This window comes from Bubalus bubalis, chromosome 5, assembly GCF_019923935.1.
Source record: "Bubalus bubalis isolate 160015118507 breed Murrah chromosome 5, NDDB_SH_1, whole genome shotgun sequence".
NCBI lineage: Eukaryota > Metazoa > Chordata > Mammalia > Artiodactyla > Bovidae > Bubalus > Bubalus bubalis.
Window position 1 is genome coordinate 14,879,607 of NC_059161.1, and position 18,744 is coordinate 14,898,350.

Sequence of the window (18,744 nt, forward strand, 5' to 3'; positions counted from 1 at the left end):
TTTCATGCAGACATTTTTCATTGTTTCTCTTGTAAAGTTATTCAGATGCTTAATGTACTCTGCATTTTGTCTGTAGTTGGAAAAAGCTTTCCAATCCTAAACTATTCAGAGAAGGTTGTTTTATTGACTAGGTCACCTCTTGTCCACTTATTTGAGAATACCATATTTACCTTATACTAAAATCCCACATAGATTTGAATTTGTTTTTAGATTTTCTATTCTGTTCCAGTGGTTGGATGTTCATGCATTCATTCACTTCTACTTACCTTTTAGTGTTGTTTAATATCTGTTAAGGCAGTCACTTCTCAGAGCTCTTATTTTCAGAGTGTTCTGACACTGGATCCTATTTTTGCTTAATGAAAGATAAATAAATAAACCAGTTGGTAGTTTATCTTGACCACATTGAATTAAGGAGGAGATGTGGTTTTGACGCTTCCTCAGAACGCACCATGCTTGTCTTCTGTCCGGGTGCTTCTGCTAGCGTTAATCGATAGTGGGAACGGAGGGCATGCTGTCATGTTCCTTGGTTTGCGTTCTCTCTGGTGCTTTCGGATTTGTGCATGAAGCTGAGATACCGATCATTTATCAGTAAAAGTACCAATCAGCACTTTGACTGTATCATTACAGTGCCTTCTGGCTTCTATTATTTCTGATTAAAAGTTAGTTGTATTGTTGTTCCCTTGTACTTGGTACTTGGTGCTTTCAAGATTCTTTTTGCAGCTTTCAGCAGTTTGGTTAGAATATATCTGAGTGAGTCTCTTTGTGTTCATCCGCCTTGGAATTCAGAGCTTCTTAGGCCCAGAGGTAATTGTTTTTTTTTTTTTTTAATCAAATTTGGGGTACTATTTTGCTTCTCCAACCTAAACCTTTATCACTTCAAACTGGATACAGATATCTTCTGTAACCTGCTAGTCATGGATTAAAGGAGTCATGTAATCAGCTTTTTCAAGTACAGTTTTCTAACCAATCCCTTTATCAGTTGTCCTAGAGCTACTCTAGTAGCATTCATCTTTGCTTTTTAGGTTCATATAGCCCCTAGGCTATTTCTGCCTTTAATATCTATTCCCTCCAGTATGGTTTTCTTCCAGTAGTACTATCTCTCAGCTTACAAGCTTTCAGCAAGTACTGAATGATTGGGATGTATGACGACTTCTCTTCTTCTTTTCTAGCAGTATTTAGGAATTATTCACAAAAATAAATTTTTCTGTCATTTCTAAAGATTTGGAATAAGAGAAGCCAACTCTAAATGCCCAGTCCACCATCTTAATCTTGGTTTAAATGCAACAGAGTCAGAAAGGTTATAGAATCCACTTGGCTTTTTAAAATATAAATTTCATAAATATCTTTGATGAAACTTGGGAAGGTTTTGGTCCTCCTAGATAAATGGTATAGTGCCCTGTGGTTTCTTTTCTATTTTTTCCTAATTTCTTTTATGTAAGAAATAATACACATCTTCAGTGTTTAAAAGGATATCACTAATGTGAGTTTCACCTCAATTAAAAAAACACCTCAGTGTTTCTTTTTACCTCGTACCCCAGTGTTACTGATGGTATTCCTACCTTTAAAATTATGAACCAGTTCTTACATGGAGATTTTTATCCTTTCATTTCTCACCATAAGTGTTTTACAATATCATTGAGTAACTAAACTCAAATACACTCTGCTCAAATTTGATCCTGAATCTGTAAAAACTTAACATCTTTCCTTCTCCTTCAGGAGTCCTTCATGTCACTTTATAATTTTGGATTGTTACTACAGTGGGTTTTTTTTTAATTGTTTTAAAAATTGAAGAATGTTTGATTTACACTGTTAATTTCTGTTGTACAGCAAAGTGGCTTAGTTATACATGTATATACACTCTTTTTCATATTCTTTTCCATTGTGGATTATTCCCGGAGACTTGATATAATTCCTTGTGCTAAACAGTAGGACCTTGTTTTCTATCTATTCTAAATGCAGTAGTTTACGTCTCCTAACCCAAACTCCCAGTCCACCCCTCTCCTGCCACAGGTCTCAGTGTCCGTGAGTCTGCTTCTGTTTTGTAGATAGGTTCATTTGTGCCGTATTTTAGATTCCACATATAACTGGTATTTTATGGAATTTGTCACTAGAGTGTTTTTTTTAATCAAACATTTTAAAGGATTTTTGACTTAATAAATTACTATTAAGCAATATGAATTGTTTTCTGCATTGTTGTAATCATATAGGACTTACAGAGTATAAATGAGTGTTTCTTTCCAAAAAGTCAGATCACTTAGAATTTTTTATCAATATGTAGTATATAATTTAAAAAATCAAATAGTTCTGCATCTTATTAGTAATGATATCTGCCCCACTCCCTAAAGTAACCAACTATTAATAAAAATCTTACAGCCGTTTCTTCTAATGTTTAAAGTTTCTAATGTTTGATATCTTCCCTATTTCTAAGTTATATTGCCTATAACTTCCTTTCATGAAGACAACTATTCAGAATCTCAGACCAGCTCAGTCACATGCATGTACTTCTCCTCTCCAGTGTTGGCTTAATCAATATTCCATGTTCATATTTTTATAAAAACTTTGTTTACAAGTTGTATTAGTTATCTATCTGTGTGTAACAAATTACCTCAAAACTTAGTGGCTTAAAACATTATTATCTCAGTTTCTCTTGAGTCAAGAATCTGGGCCTAGCTCAGCTGGGTCCACTAGCTAAGGGTCGCTCACAAGGCTGCCGTCAAGGTGTTGGCTGGGGCTGCAGTCATCAAGGCCTGACGGGGGAAGGACTGTTTACAAGCTCATTCACATGGTTATGACCTGGATGTAGGTTGTTAGACTGAAGACCTGAGCACTTGCTGGCTGCCAAGAGGTGTTCTCGGTTCATTGTCAAGTAGTCTTCTTCACAGAATAGCAGCTCACTTCATCAGAAAGAACCAGAGAGAGAAAGGGAGAGAGAAAAAGAGAATATTGCTATATTCTAGTCACTAGATATGAGTCTCCAGATCCAATGATCTCGCATTCAAGAGGTGGAGATTATAGAAGGGTATGAATACCAGGATACAGGGATCATTGCTGCCTTTCTTAGAAGGCTGCTCCACAGAGATGAACCAGTTACAGTGCTGTAATAACTTTTTTATACACCTGTAAATCGAATTAATCATTACTATATATTTGTCACCTTTTGGGTGTGTATATACTTTTCAAAATCCGTAATACAGTTTTAGTGCTTCTGTGATTTTTGTTAAAAACAACCTTTGGGTTTCATTTAATTCCGCTGGAGACAGTCCTCCTCCTCTGGTTTGGGTTGTTTGTTTCTAAGTCTGCCAAAAGCTGTTGCCCTGGGTCTTCCTTTTAGACTCATAATGGAAATTTTCTTTGGCTTTCTCCTTGTGATGTACTTCCTATATCTTAAATCTTATGTATTTTTCACCTTTCCTTCTTCACTTTCTCCTTTTGAAGCTACACTTTTTCCCTTAGGAGGATTTCCTTAGAGGGATTGCAGGGGTAAATACAGAAGTCTAGGTTAGAAGTTGTTTTTCCTCAGAATGTTTAAGATGTTATTCCTTTGTCTTTTAACCTTCAATATTGACAAGTTTGCTGTTGTTCTTAGGAATAGTCCTTTGTGTTTTTTTCTCTGAGTGCTCTTAAAATCTCTCTTCTTAACCCACTATTCTAAAATAACTTCAGGATGTTTATGAATTCCTCTTTTTTAATTCATTGTGCTGCAGTCTGTGAGCCCTTAAACTTGAGTTCTTCAGTTTTGATAAATTTTTTCTATTTTCTCTTTGATAATTTTTTCCTCTCAAATTATTTCTGTCTTCCCAGAACTCATTTTAGTTATATGATGGATCTGCTTGATTAACCCTCTAATTTTTTTACATCTCTATTTATTTCTTAGCATTTAGTTCTTTATAAATTTCCTTGAGTTTTATTTTTCCAACTTCCCTGCTTAAATTTGTCATACTTTGTTCATTTCCAATTTTTATTGTTCCCTTTTTAATAGTATCCTATTCTTGTCTCAGAGATGTGAAATCTAATCTTACCTCTATGATACTATTGACTATAGTTGGGTATATTTTATATTTAGGGGAGGATAGGTTTTTCATTTTGCTTATTTTTGTATTGTTGCTATTATTTTGTTGTTTTAGTTATTCTTTCCTATTTCTGGTTTGCAATTCTGTTCTTGTCATAGTGTATCTCAAATGTCTAGTAGTCTTAGTTTTCCATGCTGACAGTTATATTGGAGTTCTTGGGGCAGGGCTTATAAACTGCTAAGATTTTACTGTAATGAGAAGGCAGTCTGCCTTTTCACTACAAGAACTCCCAAAAGACAGTCAGCCAATCTGTATGTGTGTTTTTCTCTCCTGGATTGGTAAGTACTTATGCACAGGAATCTTGTGGCCTTTTATCAGCTTTCTAGGAACCATGTTGGGGAAGGAGACTGGCAGGTCTTACCATTTATACAGACTTTTTACTTAGTCCCTTTCTTTTCATATGCCTCCTCACTCTTAACTGTGACTAACGCCCCTGGTTCCAGATCCTCTGTGGTTCAGCCTCACCCAAGATTAACTTCCTGTTTTGGATGGAGAAGACACAGAAGCCTAACTGTTGATCTTAGAGTCTCCAAGTGTTAAAATTTTAAAATGAGGTCTTTTTTTTTCCCCCCACATTACCACCCTATTTCCATCTTCAGAGACAGTCAGTACTTTCATTCTCAAGCCTTTTCGGGCCCCACAATGCCAGTGGGCTTGCTGTTTATTGGTAGCCTGTCTACCCATTTCAGGCTCGGGCTTTAGCTTTCTCTGACCTGCTAAATCAGTTACCCCTTTGTGTATCTGCTTCCCACTTCTAAAATTTTATTGACATTTCTCATCATCTTGTTATATCTTCTCACATTTTATTTATCTTTGGGGTTTGAATTTTATTCCTTTGTTCTCATCTTAATAATGCTTTAAGAAACAGAAGAGATTAAAGTATGTGTTCAGTCCATTTCATTTAAAGTCTCTAAATAGTTTGAATTCCTCATCTGGAATTACCTTCGTGGCCTATTTACCAATGACATAGATATAGTAGTTCTTTCTTCACACCTTCATTTTTTTCTACTTCGTAACTTGAAATGATAACCCTGATCCCTGAAGATGCTGATGCTCATCAGGCACTAAGAAATCCTAGGCAAGGGTCTTCAAAAAAGACACAGGTTTATATGATGGGATCATTTTGCAAAATACATCAGGAAACAAACTGACAAATATTTGTGTGCTGCCTGCGGTAAGTTGGTACAACTGACAGAACCATAAATATAAATCACCCTACTTTGGGTAATTCTGCCTGTAGTACATGTAATTTAATTATTTAATGGTTTCAGGGAAGATGTCTTGAATATATTCGTATAGCATTTGAGCAGCATCATTCTCAACAAAGCTAAGGTCAATGATAACCACACCTTTTAAGGCTGAAAGGTAGACCTAGGAACAAACAGTGAAGGAGGCCCTTAAGTATATATACAACTGTGAATTATGCCACTCAATTGCATTAAATGACAGAGTGATATCAGATAGCAAGAAGCTATAGACCCATGCCCCTACTACCATAATCCTGAGTTCTGGATATATCTAGGGCCCATTGATCAGATCAGGCCATTCCAAGAAAGTGAATGATCAACCCAGAAATGGCCTGGGGGAACTCAGTTGGAGAAAATCTGATTTAAAATGACTATAGGAAACGGCAACCCACTCCAGTACTCTTACCTGGAAAATCCCATGGATGGAGGAGCCTGGTAGGCTACAGTCCATGCGGTCGCAAAGAGTCAGACACGACTGAGCGACTTCCCTTCACTTCACTTCATTCTGAGTCTTAAGTGAACAGGAAAGTCCAAGATAGAATATCATGCCATTTTGTAAACTAAGACTAGGTCTTGTATCTCCCCAGTCATATTCTGATTACATCAGGGTCCTCATTGCTCTTTAAACTGAATTAGTTTCTTCTAGCCTACATGTCTGCGACTGAATATGTATCAAGCCTAGGGAATAGAGTAATTCATTTTCTCTTCCCAATTACAGAAGAGTTAACTTATGGGAAATGCCTTTATTTTGATGGATGTTGGTTATATGGGTATGTACATTTATTAAAGCTCATCAACCTTTTCACATAAAATGTATACATTTTACTGTATGTAAATTATACCCCAATCAGTTGATTTTAAAATATAGATAGCTTGTGGAATTTATAAGATTTTCTCCTGCTGAAATTATTTCAGGTAGTATAGTGACTAAAAACCATGCCTCTAATTTTGACATGATTTCTGTATCTTTTTTAAGCTTTAATCATCTGATCTACATAACTGAGATCTTAATACCTGCTTCAGAGTTTTAAGGATTAAATTTTTTTTAATGCATATAAATGCACAATACCTGGCACATAGTAGATCCTCAGTGTACTGTAGCTGCAAATTATTACTTATATAACAATTACTACTGTTTACATTGTCATTTCTCCTTTGATTTCTTTTTATTACCTTTTCACAGAAAACCCATATAGACAGCTACCCTGTAATTGTCATGGAAGCATGCCTGGAAAGACAGCAATAGAACTTGGACCTCTATGGTATGTGCCTAAGCATAGTAATGTATTCAGAGTTTATGTATGTATTGATCTGATTGCTGACTTTTGATTACTGTGGTAGAAGACAAATTTAGTTTCAATTTTTTTTAAAATATAGGTAAATAATTATAATTCTTTTCCCTTATGAACCTGAGGTGTTTTCTTTTCACATTTTTCTATACCATTATTCTTACAAGTTTGTGACAGAGTTAAGATGCAGTTGGATCAAAGAGAAGCCAAGCTGATCTGCAAACTAAATAATTCATTCATGCATAGTAAGGATGAGGCTTTTTTCAGCTGATAATTATAGAACTAGGGTATGATTTTAAAGTGATCACTATAACTTTTTATAGACCAGTCAACTAATGTAAAAGTTCTTTGAGGAATTAATTTTAAGGAAGAAGGGCATGTTAAAGTAAATGTTTGCTTTTGTATTAGGTCAAGCTGTTTATATGTGACACAGCTGCAAATATTTAATGTATGTGTGTGCTTTTTGCATCCTTGGTAACTAGTTATGTTTTTCATGTTTGAAAGTTGAATTGCTTTTACTCACAATCCTTCCCATAAGCTGTTTGTTACTAGAGATTCTTGGAGAAATTTGAGATTGCTAATAGCATTGTAATAACAATCATTGCAAACTCCAGCCTCATTACTTTATAAAGGCCAAGGTTTAGTCATTACTAAGTCTAAAAATTAATGGTAAACATTTGTGCTGATGCCCATTATTTTATCTTCAAGTAAATACTTTGAGATTAAGAATGACCTGGCCAGCCTTACCTTCTAGTTCTCTCAGTCACCTGCAGTATGTTGACCCTACTCACTCTTGGAACTGGGGAAGTTCAGAGTAACAGGTTGCTAGATCCAGAAAGATCTCCTAGCCCAACTCCTCCCTCATTTTACCAGATGAGAAAATGATGGCACAGTGTATTTTAAGTGTTGGATAAAACTGATCCCTCAGGATTTAGTTAGTCGCACACACAGAACAGAACCAGAACTCATTTTTTTTTAATCTCCAAGACTGAGTTCTAAACAGTAACTTAAGGTTTTCTCACTTAAAGCCATTGTTCATGTATTTACGCCCATCCAGTCTCTTCTCCCTTCCTTTCCTCTAGTTCAAATTCTGCATCCTTTTTGAAGTGTCACTCCTTAGTGCTTAAATCCAAAATAATCTTTGAACTGTCTTTTAGTAAATCTTACACTGGTCACTCGTTTGACACTTAAAATCACATATCCTTTCATATATATTTGCTTACCCTAGTAATAGCTACTGTTTCTTGAGGATATACCTTGTACTAGGGATTGTAGGTGTATTATCTCATTTAATTCCCGTAAGTCTGTGAGAAGTTTTATTTTCCATATTATGATAAGGAATGTGAGACTCAAAACAATAGTTACTCAAGATTACATAGCTAGTAAGTGGTGGAAAGGTTTGTCTGACCTGGAATTCATATTCTGTCCATTATACTTGTGATTCTCAAATTAAATAGGAAACTGAGCCCTGGGCCACTTTTTAACTGCATCACCACCAGCGCATGTAATTCTTATGGATGTCACCCTGCCCTGCCATGTATGCCCTGGAACTAAGGGTTACTGTTACTGATAGGAATATGCATTGTGAAAACCTCTGCATTACTGTGTGTCCCAGGCTAGATTCTGTCTACACTTATAGGCTTTCATAGGGTAAACAGTGAATTTTATACTTCACTATATCTTACACGTCTATGTACGACAGGACTATACACCTTATGAGGGCTCAATAAATTGACCTATTGTGAATAAAATTTCCTTTACAAATCCCACTAGCTTAGAGAATTGACATGATAAAGTGGGCAAATTACTTAGTCATTGTTTAATTATGAAGACTTATTTTATTAAAGAAAACACTTCTTGAATCTAATTCTATATTCTTTTTTTAGGTCAAGTTCCCTTTTCAATACTGGATTCCTCAAAAGAATGCTGTCTGAATCTCTTCACCATGGTTTAGATGACATTCAGACCCTAATAAAGACATTAATCTTTGAGTCCGAGTGTACTCCTCAGTTTTCAGTTCATGCACCTTCAAATCTCAACAAGCAAGGTGACTTAACACTAATTTACTACGTTACAAATTGTTTATCAAAAATACATCTTTAATGTTATAATTAAAAGCAATATAAGTAGTATGCTTTAAGTAAATTCTCTGTAATGAGTCTCATCAGTAATCCAGTTAGCTTTTAATTGCATTGTTTTCTTCAAGTTTATATTTTAGGGGCCTGAAAGGAATGATGATTTTGTTTTATAGATGTATTTTTTAAACTTTAGTAGATTGAAAGAACTAAAAGTCTGTTCTGATTTTATTACCCTGTATCTGCTTTCTGGAAAGAGAAACTTTAGGTCATTCTGAGAACAGTGTGGCCAAAAATTTTGTAATATCCATTGAGACATGGAAGCTAGGTTTACACTTACCACTCAGAAAAGTTAAGTTTTTTCTGCTTTGTTTTCTCTTTACTATAAATAGGCTTTTGTAGTTTTATCTGGCTACTGATAGAAGGGTGGGCCTGTTAGGTATCTTAGAGGGTCAAAAAATGAATTCTTGGAACCTGTTTTGGTCACAGAATCTCATATATTCATAAAAGCAGTGCATAGATTTAGTAAGCTTTTATGTAAACTTCAAATTGTTGCTTAATATCATCCTGTAAAATATTTTGTTTCCATTTGTTCTAATTTTAGAAGAATGCGGTGTATTTATTAAAACTACAGACGATACCACAACAGATAGTCACAGCGCACAAGGTACGTGTGCATGTGTGTGAACGCATCTGTGTAAGAGCACGTAGCAGCAGGGTAACTGGAAGAGAAGAGATTGCTTTGGTAGCCTACTTCAAATTCATTTTCATCTTATTATACCAGCAACCAAATTACAGTAGACCTTATTTATCTGGCATTTGCATAGTTCAAAACTTCTATCAATATGTACTTTGTTCACATCTCTGGTATATGGTGATCCCCTTGCAAGAGCTATACAAGATGTTAAAAGAAATGTCATTGATTAACCAGAAGACCCTATATACTCTGGCCATAAGAATTTTATTACATAGCCTTTCTTATAATTTGAGGTGTGTATATACTTTAAAATATACTTGTATTAGGCATTATAAATTCATATCAAAGGATGTTAAGATTTGTAATGGTGGCGCTTAATGTCTAAGGTTTTTAGAAGGCAATGTTAGATTCTAAATCTGTTTTGTATACAGGCAAAAACAGTGTTGAGATTGAAAGAACCAAGGACTATAGTTACAAGCTGTAATTTTGTATCAGTTGCTCAGCATTTTAGTGTTGATTTTCAAAGAGAAGAAAATTTCAACTCCTGCTAATAGCTTATGGTTTAATAACTACATACTGTTCCCAACAGTCATGTTCATTTAGCATCTTCAACCAATTTGTTAGGATTCAAATCACTTAAAAATGATTTATTCTCCTTAATTTCTCTGTTGGAGGGAAGAGAAAGGCATTCCAGTATCCTGTAAAATACATTAAATTTAAGAGTATCACCCTACTTCTTTGTGTCATTTGTTACATAACCTTAGCCAGGTCCCCCACCTTTAAGAGTTGTCATAAAACCTTTTTAGAATAAGGTAAAAACAGAAGTTTTGAAGATATTTAAAATCTCTGAGCCTTTCTCATGTATAAATTAAGGGAGTTAGACTAATCTCTATGGATTCTTTTATAGCTCTAAAATTATGATTGTTCTAAACTAGTATAACATATAAAATCTTACATGATAGAAAATATCAGGCAAAAGAAATCTATGTACTGCTGATGATAGTAATTGGAAGGTATTGGATTTTTAGTCTCAGCCTTTCCTAACTCTTGGGGTACATGTGCCTTCTTAGATTTAATGTGACAGTATAATCAGGTTTTAATGGGGGAAGCCATGAGTCAACACTTCAACAATATTTATCTTTGAATGCAGTTTATCATTCATTTTCATGCATCAGATTTGTCTTCTGAATACTTTTGCTTAAGTTAATGTTCATGAAAATTTTAAATTTGGCAATAATAACATCCATGTTGAACATTCAGAAAAAAATCTCCATATGGTAACTTGGATATCTCAGTTGTCTTCCTTTTGTGATTTTTGAAGGGATAACTGCTAGAAACTTACTTGCTAGCTTCCTTTCACTGAAAATGTAAAGGCTAAGTACTGTGGTAAAAAGTAGGCAATGAGATCATACAGTGTACTCGTAAATTCCTATATGCAAGCCGCTGAGACTGACTTTGTGTTCAATGAAGACTACTGTATATCAAACACAGTTGACTCTTGAACAGCCCCGGGATTAATCCATATGTAACTTAAAGTCAATCCTTCATCCACAGATTCAACAAACTGTGGACCATATGTTACTGTAGTTTCTCCCTGTTGAAAAATATCTATGTTGAAGTAGACCCACACAATTTAAAACTGCATTGTTCACAAGGGTCAATTCTATTGGCATTCAGTAGAGAATACAAGTATAGAAATAAAGGACCTTATTCTCCAGGAACTTAGAATATAATCTGGGAAGGATTTATACACATTATAAAGACCTAAATACATGAAACAAGAAAACATATAATGATAGAACTTAATCAAACTCAGAGTAGTGTTGAGAGTAGTGCAATCTGTGGAATGACTGGCCCAGATTTCAAAAATGGCTTTCTACAGAAGATGGAGGTAGGCTTGAGGCTTACAACTGAAGAAGGTAGAAAGAAGTTCTGATTCAGCAAACAGTTCAACAGTAAAATTACATGAGTAAAGGATAGTGAAAATATAAATATTACAATAAAAGCTATGTTATTGTAAGAATTAAGATTGGATAGATAGGTCAAAATGTTGTGTCAAAGAATTTAGACTTGAAGATAGTATGTAGTTATTAAAGTATCTGGCTTGTGATTTTTAAGAGAATGCTAACTTTCCGTGTTAATATCTGTACGTTTCAGGAAAGAGAAAAAGTAATGAAACAACTGCAAATTTAGTCAAGAGGCAAAAGACTGATGTCAATACTGAACATCCTCCCTTTTATTACAACATCCACAGACACAGCATTAAAGGAATGAATATGCCAAAGTAAGACAGACAGTGAATGACAAAGTGTATATATTTAATATTTTAATGACATTATGATTTAAAACAAGAACCTCATTTTTTTTTGCCTTTCCTTGTTGCAGGTTAAAAAAGTTTTTGTGCTATCTTTCTCAAGCAGGCTTTCGAGTAAGCCGAACTCATTTTGACCCAATGGGAGTTCGTACAGATGCACCTCTAATGCAGTTTAAATCCATCCTTTTGAAGTACAGCACCCCTACTTACACTGGAGGACAGTCAGAGGGCCATGTCCAACCAGCATCTGAAGACACAGTAGCCGACAGGGTTGAAATGTCAGTGAATGACAAAGCAGAAGCAGGTGGTTGCAGAAGATGGTAAATGTAAAGGAAAGTTTCTCAGATGTCTGTGTTGATGGCCACAATTATTATTCTCTGTAACAACTGTAGTGCTTTTTCTATTCTTTCAATTCAGTTGTGTAAAAATAAAAAACAGTGCTCTTTTCATTCAGAAAATTAGCAGTTTCTAATTTAGCTGGTTTGGGAGCTATGCTTTCCAAGTTTTTCTTATTTTAAAGAAAGCTTAAAATTTTAATTAAAACATTTCACATGAAGCCAAGTTTGTGACTGAGATCACCCTACTGTTTAATAACTCAGAAAATTTTCACATGCAGACTGTTTGGAATTTTATATGTTATGAAAATAACACATTACTTAATCTCAGCTCTACTTAAAGTGATTCACGATATTTATCTTTTCTGTTTGTAATGTGTAAGATGAATCCAGAATCCTTTTATTAAAGTGACCCTAAATAGGAGGAATAGTGTCTTTTCTGATTACTAATGTATTATTTCACAAATACAAGATAAAATATATTCCCAATTTCGAGAAATCTTATTTCTCCAACTAAATACTTATCAGAGATAGAAATACATTTTCTTGTAAGTTTAAAGTCCGGATGATTACACTTTAAAGTAAGATTTTGTTAAAATAAATTGAGACTACTGTTCTAATGTAATTGTTTACAAGCATGAAATTCTGAGGAGAGATTTTGTTATGAATTAAACAAACTGGGTGATCTCAAGTGCCTCAGTTAATGCACGTACAATATTCTTTTGCTTGGTTATGCTACCTCTCAGGAGTAAAACTTGTCACCTTATGAATTTTTGAAGTGAGGATTTTCTTGCTTTTTGGGGTGGGTTTTTTTTTTGTTTGTTTTGCTTGTTTTTTTGGTTTGTGTATGTGCTAATTTTTTGTACAAGTAGCCCAGGCTAACATGACTACAAAAATTAGTTGGAAAAAAAAAATCGTTTCCATTAATAAATATGGTTCTTGCTTCATCCGAATATGAGTTTGTATGAAAACGTATACCAAAAATTTAGATTTTTGTTTCAAGGATTTAATGCACATTTACCTAAGTGTTTCTTAGAAAAACTAACTTTTTTTTACAAGTATTAAGCTTGGGAAATGGAGGAAGAGAAATGACTGAAAGGTTTAATATATCATGTAAAAAAAACCACTCCCATGACATACACAGAAATTCAGGGAGTTGGGGCTGCATCAACATAAGAGTATTAATTTAGAAAAAATAAAAGAAAAATTCTTTGTGTTATTACAGCATAATCTTAGAGGGATGCTTTTTCTTGTCTCCAATTAATGGAATTTTAGTAAAATAAAGGAATAGATGAAGTGCATGTTTAGTTTCTATGACCATTAAAAGAAAACCTTTATTATTCTTGCCAGTTAATTCATGAACACGAAAAGAAATAAAAGTTGTTATTTTTTTGTATAGTTAAGAAAAGTTTCTATAAATCCATGAGACAAACCAGCACTTGGACCATCTGATTATTTAAAATATATGTGTATGGGGAGAGGAAATAAGGTGAAGGAATAGGAGGATATAGAACCCACTTCCCCTACAAACATATAAAAAATACATCTACATGTCAAACAAATCTCACTGAAAACGAACTAGAACCTGTCAGATGTACAACCAAGGCTGTATAAAAGATCCACACAGAAACAGGTAAGGAAAAAACAAGCAATCAATCAGGTAGGGACCTGTGACCTTGGGAGGAAAAGGGAGATTACCCTCCCTGGAGGGCGAGTGGTTCAAGCCACACATTGGGTACCTCAGCCTGGGGTCCAACGTGGATACTCACATGGCCTCAAAGCTGGGTGGAAAGGGAGATTGAAATGGAAACCTCACAGACTGCTGACATTGCCCCTGACCGCTCTCCTGTACCCCCCACCGCCCCCAGCCTGAGCTGAGCAGATGCTCCAGCACTGCGGGCCTTGCACTGCATATTCACCATGAAGCAAGGGTTGCCACAACCGTGGAAAAAGCTCAGTTGGCTATGAGATGCTAAAGGCAGCTCAAACCCTACGTGCTGTCTTAGCAAGGTGGGGAGCAGCCGTTTCCGGTGATGGCACAGCAGAGTGAGTCAGGAAGGTCACCTCAGCCCTCGCCTAATACCCACTGTGCACCTCTTGCTCCAGCACTGCTCCCCGCTGGCGTGAAGCTGAGTGCTGGGAGGAACAAGAGCACACACTGAAAGCTACCTGAGCCAGCCTGGACCTGACCCTGCGGGCAACTGAGAGGAGGGGAAGCCCTCTCCCTCACACCTGACTCCAGCCCCTCCACCTCCAACCCCGCCTCCCACCAAGTGACAGCTGCCAGCTCGCTCCTCTGAAGAAAGGTGTGACCTGTGTTCATGTCCGATCCAGCTCTCCCACCAAAGAACACACAGACTACACGGGATACTCCCACTCAAGGACTCCTTCACGGATGCCAGAGGGAACTGTTTCACCTGATTGCATAGGGACAGAGAAAAATAGGCCAAATAAGATGACAGAGGAATTTCAGTTGAAAGAGCAAGAGAAAATGGTTAGGGTGGGGGAACTAGTGAAATAAATATTTACCAGGTAAAAGAATTCAAAGCATTAGTAATGAGAATGCTACCTGAACTAGGAAAAGGAATAGATGAATACAGTGATGAAGTTTTAAAGGAACTAGAAAATAGAGAACCAGTCAAAACTGAACACAATAACTGAAATAACAAGCACTAGAAAGAATGACCAGCACACTGGGTGATACAGAACACATAAGTAACCTGGAAGACAGAACAATGGAAATTACCCAATCACACAACAAAGAGAAAAATTTTTTTAATGTTAAGATCACACTTCTTGTGATCTCTGGGGTAACGTGTATCAACATTCACATTATAGGGGTCCCAGAAGAGAGATGGGGGTCAAAAATGTATTTAATGAAATTATGGCTCAAAGGGATGAAAGGGAAAAACATGCAACCTAGGATACTCTACCCAGCAAGATTATCATTTAGAATTGAAGGCAAGATAAAGAACTCATATAAGCAAAAATGGAAAGTGTTCCTCAATACCAAGCCAACCCTAAAAGAAAATGTTAAAGGTTCTTCTATAAGTGGAAAAGAAAAGGACCTAACAAGAAATTATAGGAAAGGACAATCCCACTAGTAAAGGCAAATATGTAGTGAAAGCAAAGTATCAACACTCAAATATGCTAGTACAAAGGTTAAAAGACAAAAAATTTATAAATCAATTATAACTAATTACTAAGGGAACTGTCCTCTTCCACATGGTCTAACGGTTAGGATTCCTGGTTTTCACCCAGGTGGCCTGGGTTTGACTCCTGGTGTGGGAAAGCAGAGATTTTGGGTGGCTTCCCTAGCGGCTCAGATGGTAAAAAATCCGCCTGTAATGTGGGAGACCTGGGTTCAATGCCTGGGTTAGGAAGATCCCCTAGAGAAGGGAGAGGCTACCCACTCCAGTACTCTGGCCTGGAGAATTCCATGGACAAAGGAGCCTGGCAGGCTACAGTCCATGGGGTCACAAAGAGTCGGACATGACTGAGTGACTTTCACTTTAGTAAAGGAATAAACATGAAGATGTAAAATATAACAAGAAATACCAAGTAGAGGAAAAGGTAGTAAAAACATAGATCCTTTCAGAATGTGTTTGAACCTAAAGGACTATCTGTTTAAAACAAATCAATACAGAACCGTGGAACCCCACGGTAACCACAAAACACCTACAATAGATACACAAAAACAAGGACGGACCACAAATACACCACAAAGGAAAATTGTCAAACCACAATGAAGAAACAAAAAAGGGAAGGGAAGAACCACAAAATAAGCCCAAAACAAGTAATAAAATGGCAGTAAGTACATATCTATCAGAAATTAATGTCAATAGATTTTCAAGGTGGAAGATTAGGTTTTTAAGATCTTTGTAAATATAAACATCAAGAGCTGTAATTTCACCATGACAAGGCAGTGATCCATGAAGGGGGATATCACTGTAATGGCAGAAAGCAAAGAGGAACTAAAGAGCCTCTTAATAAGGGTGAAGGAGGAGAGTGAAAAAGCTGGCTTAATACTCAATATTAAAAAAAAAACTAAGATCATGGCATCCAGTCCCATCACTTCATTGCAAATAGAAGGGAAAGAAAGCAGTGACAGATTTCCTCTTAGGCTCTAAAATCATTGCAAATGGTGACTGAAGCCATGGAATTAGAAGACTGCCTCTTGGCAGAAAAGCTATGACAAACCTAGACTGTGTGTTACAAAACAAACACATCACTTTGCCGACAAAGATCTGTATAGTCAAGGCTATGAGGTCTTTCCAGCAGTCATGTATGGATGTGAGAGCTGGGCCATAAGGCAGGCAGAGACGAAGAATTAATGCTTTCCAACTGTGGTGCTGGAGAAGGCTCTTGAGAGTCCCTTGGACAGCAAGGAGCTCAAACCAGTCAATCTTAAAGGAAATCAACCCTGAGTAGTGATCAAACCTGGGCCCCCTGCATTGGGAACATGGAGTCTTAGCCACTGGACAATCGAAAAGTCCCTACCGTCCTTCATGTTTCATTACGTAGTTAACTTCACCAGTGCTACTATTTATGTGGATTCAACTTACTATCTAACGTCCTTTCATTTCTTCCTGAAGGATTCTTCAGAATTTCCTATAGGGTAGGCAGGTCTGCTACTGACAAATTTGCTCTGTTTTTATGTGTGACCATCTTAATTTCTTTCATTTTTGAGGAGTAATTTTGCTGCATACAGAATTCTAGGTTGACTTTTTCTTGCAGAGCCTCTGGGCCTCCATGACATTCCTATCAGAAGCAAGCTGTTAATCTTATTAAAGAGTCCTCATATGTGGTCACTTTTCTCTTGCTGTTTCTCAAACCCTGTCTTATTTAGCAGTAGTTAGGCTTCTCAGATGTGCATATTCGTATCTGTAAATTCTGAAGTTTGGGGCAATTATTTCTCCAAATACACTGTAACCCCTTTTCTTCTCTCCTTCTAGGACCCCCATTATGCTATTATACTTGATAGTGTCCCAGAGATCTCTGCAGTTTCCCCCCTTTATTCCTTTAAATTTTATTTCCTATTGCAATATAGCTGATTTACAATACTGTGTTTCTATCCCTTTTTTTCCAATTAGGCTACTCTCAAGTAATACCTCTGTTCAAATTTGTTGACTATTTCTAGCAGTTCAAATCTGCTTTTGAGGGACTCGATTGAATTTATTTCACCTGTTATAGTTTTCCAATCCAGGATTTCTATTTGCTTCTTTTATCATAATTTCTCTTTATTGTTATTCTCTATTTGGAGAAAGATTATTCTCAAATTTAGCTTTTAAGACATGGTTTCTTCTAGTTCTCTGAATAAGCTTTTAAAGGCTAACAAAATTTTACTTAAAAAGTTCAACCAACACCTGGGCTTTGTCCCAGACACTTTCTTTGCAAGTCTTGTAAATTTTTGTTGAGAACTAAATATTTAAAATAATATAACATACCAACTCTGAACACAGAATCCCTTCCCCTCCTCAGGTTTTGCTGCATTAGAACTTCTTGGACTGACTCTGTAAAGTCTGCATTTTTTTTGCTGTGTGTGACCATTATATTGTTTTGCTAGCTTAAATGTGAATGATATTTGCTCAGTCGTGTCCAACTCTGCGACCCCAAGGACAATAGCCTGCCAGGCTCCTCTGTTCATGAAATTCTCCAGGCAGGAAAACTGGAGTGGGTTGCCATTTCTTTCTCCATTTTGTTAGCTTAGAGGTCAGCTAATGATTGGACAGCAATGTTCTTTAATGCCTTTAAACAGTTAACTCTCCCAATCTTGAGGAAGTGCTCTTTGAAACTATTGGGCTATGCCTTCAACACTTCAACATGCAGTTTACAACTCTGCCTTAGCTTTCACTTCCTACTTACAGAGCCTCAAGTTCTGTCACAGGTTAGATTAATGCTTTCATTTTTCTTTTGGGTATGCATACATCTTATACATGCAGCCTTCTAGATTCCCAGGAATTATGCTGGAACTTTTCAAAGCCCTCTACAGACACGACATTTTTTTGTTTTTGTTTTGGTCAGCATCTGTTTAGTCGCAATTGTTATCACAGCCTCAAGTAGCTTCTATGGTAAACAGGGTAAAGATACAGATCTTTGCACAGAGTGAGTGGAGTCAGGTCAAATAAAGACAAAACTCTTTAGAATACAGAGCTTTTCAGTGAGGTACCAGACAGGTCAAATAGTGACAATTCTCTAGAGTGGGCTTTTTGTGGTGCTTCAAGTTCCCTCCAGTGGTTACTAGGCTGCTGGTTTTAACAGTTGCAAGGTTGCTTGTTTTCAAAGCTGACCTGGAACTGAGGAAAGATGGACAGGGAAATTTAAAATGTTACAAACCATTTTGTTACAGTTTCTGTTGAATAAATACTTTTTAGACTACTGGAAGCTTTTAGTTTTTTTTTTTTTAGAATTCTGACAAAGTTGATTTTGACAACTTTTAGTGTTATCATTATTTTTATGGAACAACAGATTTTCAGCGGTCCTTACTCTATTAATTCAGAAAAGTTATCAAGGAAGCCATTTTTATAGTTACAACAATGGAACACTAATTACTTTTCCTTTCTAATAATTATGTTTCTAAGACTTAGTAAACCAAGTATTTCTAAGTAGAAATGTGGTGGGAATTTAAGAGAAATCTTTTCTCATTTGGCATTTCAATTATTTCATGTTTAGTTCTCCAAGTTGAGAGTCCTGAGACTCAATTTTCTCAAAGGTACA

General features: G+C 36.1%; 1 protein-coding gene across 3 annotated transcripts in view; it reads left to right on the top strand.

Moving 5' to 3' along the window:
• Window positions 1-12,980, top strand: part of TRMT1L (tRNA methyltransferase 1 like) — a 34,422-nt gene extending 21,442 nt beyond the window's left edge. For all 3 annotated transcript variants that reach the window (XM_044942725.2, XM_044942726.2, XM_006060515.4), the window contains 5 exons: window positions 6,501-6,579; window positions 8,493-8,653; window positions 9,286-9,348; window positions 11,536-11,662; window positions 11,764-12,980. In XM_044942725.2, the coding sequence (XP_044798660.1) occupies window positions 6,501-6,579; window positions 8,493-8,653; window positions 9,286-9,348; window positions 11,536-11,662; window positions 11,764-12,016 (683 nt within the window). In that variant the 3' untranslated portion in view covers window positions 12,017-12,980. The remainder of the gene's footprint in view (window positions 1-6,500; window positions 6,580-8,492; window positions 8,654-9,285; window positions 9,349-11,535; window positions 11,663-11,763) is intronic.
• Window positions 12,981-18,744: the final 5,764 nt, after the last annotated feature.